At 34.1% G+C, this 8,073-nt stretch overlaps 1 protein-coding gene across 1 annotated transcript; it reads left to right on the top strand.

The window, feature by feature from the left end:
• Window positions 1-2,204: 2,204 nt before the first annotated feature.
• LOC107853964 (probable sulfate transporter 3.4) lies at window positions 2,205-6,609 on the top strand. Its single transcript, XM_047410111.1, has 12 exons — window positions 2,205-2,740; window positions 3,662-3,869; window positions 3,946-4,117; window positions 4,397-4,462; window positions 4,571-4,684; window positions 4,764-4,880; window positions 4,977-5,103; window positions 5,233-5,519; window positions 5,600-5,790; window positions 5,872-5,957; window positions 6,056-6,132; window positions 6,212-6,609. The coding sequence occupies exons 1-12, from the start codon at window positions 2,356-2,358 to the stop codon at window positions 6,368-6,370; spliced, it is 1,989 nt and encodes a 662-aa protein (XP_047266067.1). The 5' UTR covers window positions 2,205-2,355; the 3' UTR covers window positions 6,371-6,609.
• Window positions 6,610-8,073: the final 1,464 nt, after the last annotated feature.

Below are 8,073 nucleotides of genomic sequence, written 5' to 3'. Positions count from 1 at the left end.
CGTTATAATTTATTTGTCCTATCTTGACTCGATGCAAAGTTTAAATTCAAAATGTGAATAATGCGCCAAAATATTTTTTGAATCTTACAATTTTTAATATGACATATAGTGACATTTTTTAAACAGACTAAACAAAAAAAATAAAGAGAAATAAATTAAAATGGGCGAAAAACTAAATTTGTGATGTTTGATTTAGCTCAATGTCAATTCACTCAACGTTTTCCCTTTCCGGTCATTGATATGTCAGTTATACTTTATAGTACAGATAACTATTTTGATCATGCATTAAAGCGTACCTTAAATCTTCAATTATCTTTTCTCTTCCTTTTTGGCTAGACTTTTAATATATCATTTACAATTGAATGCACAAAATAAAGGAACATGTTCACAGCATCACCTAATTCTATATTTGTCATTAAGGCATTCTTTCTTCTTGCGTATGTGTTATAGCTCATAGCTCTAAGCCCCAATTCCTTGGTGAAAAGAGTTGTCGCCTTTAAATCATCGAAAAAAGAAAAGAAGGAACCGCTCGAAAGGACCACACAACAATGTCCGACGCATCTGTTATGATTATCTCATATCTCCTATTCTTTTCTCTTTGCTTTTAACGTTGTTCAAACGCATGACATATACTCCCTCCGGAGAGGAGCGTTTTTAGTATGCCCCACCTCAAAACTTGCCTCGAGAACACTTTCGGAAACACTGATCTTAACATAATCCCTTCACGGAAACACTTAAAAAAAAAAAAAAAAAAAAAACTTAGCTACAAACTTCGTTGTAAATATTCATCGTTCAATTGCTCATAACCAACAAAGATTTTTTGTTTTTTTAATACTTAATATGTCACTAAACAGGATTAGCGACGGATCTTTCATGTAAGGCTACAAAATTTGTTTGTCGCCAATTTTTATTTTTTAGTAGTGAAAATGTCACTATTATATTAACGTTAAAATTATCTTTTACGTAGATATAATATAATGTTAAACCCCTTCGCTTCTTCGTATTTCTACTTCTTCATATTTTGAGTCATCTTAGTGAACATTATGATATCGTCACTGCATTTCAATTATACATGAATGCCAAACAGGGGCGGAGTCACCTAATGGTTAGGGGGCTCATCCGAATCCTCTTCAATGAAAATTATACTATTTATACATGATTAAAATTATTTTTTATGTATATATAATTGATGTTGAACCCCTTTCGCCTAGTTCGTGTGCCTACTTTTTTCAATTTTGAACTCCCTTAATGAAAATTCTGCTATATCGACTCAAACTATTAAAAATGTCTCCATTCTAATTAACGTAGTTAACATTGGCTGTACAAATCAACCCTATCGCTTTTGTTATATGTCCACGTTATTTTTTCAAAAAAGTTCATCGTAGAAAAGTGTTAACCTAGCTACTACAATAAAAAGTCACCTTTTATTTAGATTTGGGATTAGCTACGCTTTCCTCAGGACAAAATATTTACCTTAAATTTTTTTAATCAAAATTCCCAGCCACTCATTAGTCAATTAACCATTTTCCAGGTTAATTATTACTGCTGTACTAATAACTTTAAATTTCTTAATCATAATTCTCAGCCACTCATTAGTCAATTAACCATTTTCCATGTTAATTACTCCTGTACTAATATATTCCTGAACCACATGCATTTTCTCTCATTAGTTATGTTCTTCCAAAACTTCTAGATTATTAAACAAAATGCCATGTGTTAGCACTTTGTGACAGATAAAAGTATTACGATATTTTCGTTAATAATTAGGAATAGAGGAGTGTTCATTATAAACTCATTATCCATTAAATTCTAAAAGGCGCGTCATTAGTTTTTCGTCTTGTCAAAATTTCAAAATTATTAAACAAAACATCTTGTGTTCATGCTCTACCGCCAAAAAAAACTATAATATCTTAGTAAAAGAAGGATAGAGGAGTATTGTGACCATTATTATTATTATCTTTTCTACTGTAAACTAATTATCCATCGAATTTCAATTAGTGGTTCTTCCAAATTATTAAAAAGGGAAAATACTTTTTAAAAAAAACAAATTCTTGTCCTCTCAAAGTTGTTATACTACATACTAGCACCACTTTACATTTTATCCATTTTCACTTAAACAGTATTTTTTTTCTTTTTTAAAACAAATAAATGTTTGGGTGACATTAAACTTTTTCCCTCTATAAATAGGGAAGTGTGTTCATTTCCATTCGAACTTCCCTGTAAATAACTGATTCCTTTTTCTCTCATCCATATCTGAAAAACTAATTAACCCATTAAACATCCTCCCAAGTCCCAACTTCTTGTTCTTGAACCAAATCTATCATATAATAAAAAAATATTAAAACAAAAAAAGAAATGCATTCAATTAAAGTGGAAGATGCATCAGGCCGGAATAATAATGCAGGCGATGGAGCAGAGGCGTCGTCATCGCCATCGGAAAATGCAGGAGTACATAAGGTGTGTTTGCCACCTCATCGTACGACATTTCAGAAACTAGGACATAGGTTGTCTGAGATATTTTTCCCAGATGATCCACTTCACAGGTTCAAGAATCAAACGGGGTTGAGGAAGTTTGTTTTGGGTCTTCAGTTTTTCTTCCCTATTTTCGAATGGGGACCTAAGTACAATCTTACGTTATTAAGATCCGATATTATTGCTGGCATTACAATTGCTAGTCTCTCTATCCCTCAAGGAATCAGTTATGCTAAACTCGCAAATTTGCCTCCCATTCTTGGGTTATGTAAGTGTCACTATAACCACTCTTTTTATTTTTATTTTCTTAGTTTGTCGTCACTAAAACTATTTTTTGTTACGGCCTTTAAAAAGCTTAGGTTGGAAAATTATATTGCGTATATATGTCAAATTTACTTTTTGTATACTTATGTATTAGAAATGGACCTTACTTTTTGTGGCGAATAAGGCAATGGTCACGTAAAGTCGCCATGATTTTTTATTTTTTCTTATAAACACACGATTGTCGTTAAAACTATCACTTATTATATAGCAGATACATATGTTCAGCGTCACTTTTTATACAGATTAAATTTTGAATATCTTGTGAAATTCCTTCGTTTTGTGGAACCGTTTTTTGAGACGACAAGTACAATTGTCATGTAAAGTAATCCTATTTCTTCTGATTAGCTCTAGCTAAAACAATCACTTACGACGTACATATGTCGAATGTTATTTTTCATATAAAAACAAATTTTGAAATGCCGTCAGGGAAGTTCCTTTACCTTTTGTGACGAATAGGACAATTGTCACGTAAAGTCTGCCACGAAACATTCTCATTAATCTCTTCTAAATCCAAAACACGGTCCGCACTAAAACTATCACTTATTATGTATATATATATATATGTCAAATATTACTTTTTATTCAAATTGAATTTTGTATACCCTTAGTGAAATTCCCTTGTTCTGATGCGAAACCTTCATTCTTTGTGACAACTAAAGCAATTGTCACGTAAAAAATCCCATTTCTTCTAAAACTAATCACTTACTGTATATACGTTCGTCAAAATTATATTTTAAGCAATTAAATTTTGAATGCCCTTGTTTTGTGACGAACGACTAAAGCAATTGTCACGTCACGTAAAATTCTCATTTATTGTAGTGTGTAGTGAAATAATATAAGATGAAACTGGATTTTGGTGACACAGATTCAAGCTTTGTCCCCCCACTAATATATTCGATTTTGGGAAGTTCAAGACACTTAGCAGTAGGTCCAGTATCCATATGCTCACTTGTGATGGGAACAATGATCGGACAAGCAATTTCATACGCCAAAGAACCAACTGTATATCTACAAGTTGCTTTCACAGCTACCCTTTTTTCAGGATTGTTACAAGCTGCCATGGGTTTCTTCAGGTAGGTATAATAATACTCGATCTGTTCATGAACTTTTTCTTTTACAATTTTAATGTAAACATTTGATAACGTGCAGGTTAGGATTCATCATTGATTTTCTCTCGAAGGCGACTCTACTAGGGTTCATGGCTGGTGCAGCAGTCATTGTCTCTTTGCAACAACTGAAAGGACTGCTAGGGATAGTCCATTTCACAAACAAGATGCAAATAATTCCAGTTTTGATCTCGGTTTTCGAACACAAAAATGAGGTTACAAGTTCCCTCCAATAATGAACTCCTCTTGTAGCAGAAAGCATTAATACCTAGCAATTTTAGTCTTTCGTTATTGATAAAATTTTAATTTTATCCGTTGTGATGTCGTCTGACTAAGCATTTTTAACCTTCAATTAACTAAAATATACACATTTGATCCATTAAGCAAACGCACATTTTAATTAATTGAAGGTGGAATGTGTTATGTCATATATCACTGATCGATCGAGGACCAAGATAATATTGAAGGTATAAATTATTATCATTTGTTTGCAGTGGACTTGGCAAACTATTGTTATGGGTGCTTGTTTCCTCATCTTCCTGCTGACTGCAAGGCAAATTGTAAGCTTTTTATGGGTTTATGTGGATGAGAAAGTTGCCTCTTTGATGTGCATATATCCTTATTGATCATTTTCTACATAATGATCTGAATGTTCTTCCACACAACAGAGTGCAAGGAACCCAAAACTTTTCTGGATTTCAGCAGCAGCTCCATTAGTATCAGTTATTATCTCAACTATCATAAGTTACCTAATTAGAAATGAGACTCACACAATCCAAACTGTGAGTACCGTGCATTATTTCTACTTTCATCCATTTTTAAATTTAGACACATGAGCCTAGAGATTCTTCTGCTGCACAGATTGGACATCTGCCGAAGGGTGTAAATCCACCTTCAGTGAACAAGTTACATTTTGGTGGCCCTCATCTGGCTCTTGGTCTCAAGGTTGGCATTATAACTGGGGTTTTAGCGCTAACAGTAAGTGAATACTAACTACTACTACTACTACTAGTATTTTATTTCCTCAATGAAAGAAGGCGCGGAGATTTGTGATTGATGTATATGGCCCTGCAGGAAGGGATTGCAATTGGAAGGACATTTGCTGCTATGGAGAATTACCAAGTTGATGGTAACAAGGAAATGATTGCTCTTGGACTCATGAACATTGTTGGCTCTTGTGCTTCCTGCTTTGTAACCACGGGTGGGTACAAGCCAAACTAAACGACAATCTTCTTTTCAGATTTTGCTTTCACATAATTAGGGGTTTTAGTTGTCGCGTTTAGTTTCCTCTTCTTTCTCTTAATTCAACTAATAAAATTCAATGTTGCAGGGTCATTTTCTCGGTCTGCTGTAAGTTACAATGCCGGAGGAAAGACTGTTGTTTCAAATATAGTAATGGCAATAACTGTGCTTATCACCCTGTTGTTTCTCATGCCGTTGTTCCATTACACCCCCAACCTCATCTTGGCAGCAATTATTATAACAGCAGTGGTTGGCTTAATTGATTATCAAGGCGCATTCCGTTTATGGAAAGTTGACAAACTAGATTGTGTGGCGTGCTTATCTTCCTTTTTTGGTGTTCTTTTTATCTCAGTGCCCATTGGCCTAGCAATCGCGGTAAGCCACTTCTCATGAGTCTCAATCCAACATTTCTACTTCTCATATCTAATGTACTAAGTACAATTTTTTTTCCTCAGGTTGGTGTTTCGGTTTTCAAAATCCTATTAAATGTTACAAGGCCAAATACTCATGTGTTGGGCTACATTGCGAGTACTCGATCATTTCAAAGCCTAAGCAGATACGACACTGCTGTTAGGATTCCTTCTTTCCTTATCATAGCTGTTGAGGCTCCTTTTTACTTTGCAAATTCTACCTACCTACAAGAAAGGTAAAGTTAAAGTTAAAATTAACCTTGTCGTTAAGTTTTTTGTTACATACATCAGAGTCACGTTAGCAACTGTAACTACAGGACGTTGAGATGGATTCGAGAAGAGGAAGACAGGATCAAAGCCAATCAACAACCTGCAATCAAATGCGTAGTTATTGACATGACAGGTTGGTTGTAAAACTGATCAGACGACTACTTATATTTTCTCTAACGAGTAATCTACATGGATGTCTGGTGTTGAAATTTTGAGAGTTCCCTTTTGTAGCTGTGACAGCGATAGACACTAGTGGCATTGATACAATATGTGAACTCAGAAGGTTACTTGAGAAAAGATCACTTAAGGTGGTAAAAATCTTTCATTTGTCAAGCTTCTATTTTCTTGATCGATTGTTATTTATGCTTTTGATGTCTACTATTGCAGCTTGTGCTGGCAAATCCAGTTGGAAACGTTATGGAAAAGCTGTTTAAATCGAATTCTCTTGAGGCCTTCGGATTAGATGGATTATATCTAACAGTTTCTGAAGCTGTGGACGATATTTCATCTTCTTGGAAGCCTGAAAAGCCCTCGGAGGAACCATGAGATTTGTACTATATATCCTGTCGAAAACAAGGATTCATAATTTTTGCTCTAAGCTCTTCTAAGAAGAGAATTTTGATGTAGATTTTTAACTTTAACTAGAACTAGAACTAGAACTAGAATGATAGAATAGAATGCATATGTACGAGGGTAAGTTGAACTATCCTTGTTTGTACATAATAATTTAGGAAGCCACTTTCTTTTTTCTGTTTTAAGAATAACAAAGAAACAAATTTTCTTTATTGTTTTGCCATCTCTCTAGCTGGAAATCAAGAACAAACTTAAAATTACTAACAATCAGCAGATTAACTCTTCATTATCTTCATCAAGGGCAAACAGATAGACATGTCAAATTGGATATAAGCAGGTTGAAAACGGATTAAGAAAAAAGTATTTTTAAAAAATACAATTCCTTTTAACTTCATGTAATAATATTACTAGTATTTACAAAGTAAGGATTAATTTTAGTTAATTTTTTGCTAAATCAACTTAGGTGGTGTTGTAAAAACACTATGCATTTATATGAAATTTGAATTGTTTAATATAGAGTTATAAAGTATGTCTAGTAAAATGGGGTAACAAGTTACATTTTAGTGTACTCAAGGTTGGCATTATAAATGGGGTCTTAACGCTCACAGTTAAAGTGATTACTAACTATTAGTACTAGCCTTCTATTTCCTAAGAGAAAAAGAGAGATTTGTGATTGACCTATATATAGTCCTATATAGACCAAGGATATTCGGTTTTTCTTTTAAAAAAAAAAAACTTGAGATTTTGATGCCTCTCGAGGTAGTAGTAAAATGTGCATACATTTTATCTTTTCCAGACTTCACTTGTTGGATTTTACTGGATATGTTTGTTAGGAAAAGAAAAATGAAGTTTTGATGATGAACACAGTGAATGAAACAGGTTCCACAACATGTTCCACACAAGTGAATCTGCTACTGTCGACTGATTAGCATGAAGTCAGTCCAAAAAAGTGAAGGCAATCCAAGTCAAGATAGGAAGGACATCAAGGTAGTCCAATTCAAACTAGGAAACAAGGAAAGACGGCAGAAATTAAAAGACGGAAAAGTCAATCCAATTCAAGTAAGGAAAGAAGATCAACTGAAGGTTTCAGTCAGGGTTGCTATAAATACAAGGGAAAAGATCAAAGCACGGTGTGCGCAAAAAGAGACAGTCAACAATCTAGTAAACAAGTTCGTCCAGTTGAAGGAGAACCTAATCTATACTTCTGAAGTCGTAGATCAGTTGTAATAGGTAGGTTCTTTTAATTGTAACGTGCCATAGTTCTTGTACTTAGTGATCTATAAACTGAGATAGAAGTATTTGTCTTCAAGTTGGGGAACTCGAAGATTTGGGAACACTTATCTTGGGTGAGATTTGTGTTTTTGTAGTGATAGGAATTAGAAGTTTTAATTCCTAAGTTACAAGAAGCCTTATGATTGTTTGATTGTTGAGGCTCAAGAGTTTTAGTGAAGTTGGGGTTAAACCTGTAGAGGTACAGGTCGTGGTTTTTTACACCTTTCTTGAGCCGGGTGTTTTCCATGTAAAAATACTGTGTTCAGCTTTCTCTTCTGCAAACTACATTTACTTACCTGTTCCACAGATAGGCAAATAGTAGAATCGAGAAATTAGTAGGGTCCATACTCTAACAAGTGGTATCAGAGCAGGGTTCTCTTATATAAGGCTAGCACCTAAGAAAA

The sequence above is a fragment of the Capsicum annuum genome, chromosome 3 (assembly GCF_002878395.1).
Source record: "Capsicum annuum cultivar UCD-10X-F1 chromosome 3, UCD10Xv1.1, whole genome shotgun sequence".
NCBI classification, from domain to species: domain Eukaryota; kingdom Viridiplantae; phylum Streptophyta; class Magnoliopsida; order Solanales; family Solanaceae; genus Capsicum; species Capsicum annuum.
Note: the sequence above shows the minus strand (reverse complement) of the source record. Positions and strands in the feature narration are given on the sequence as shown.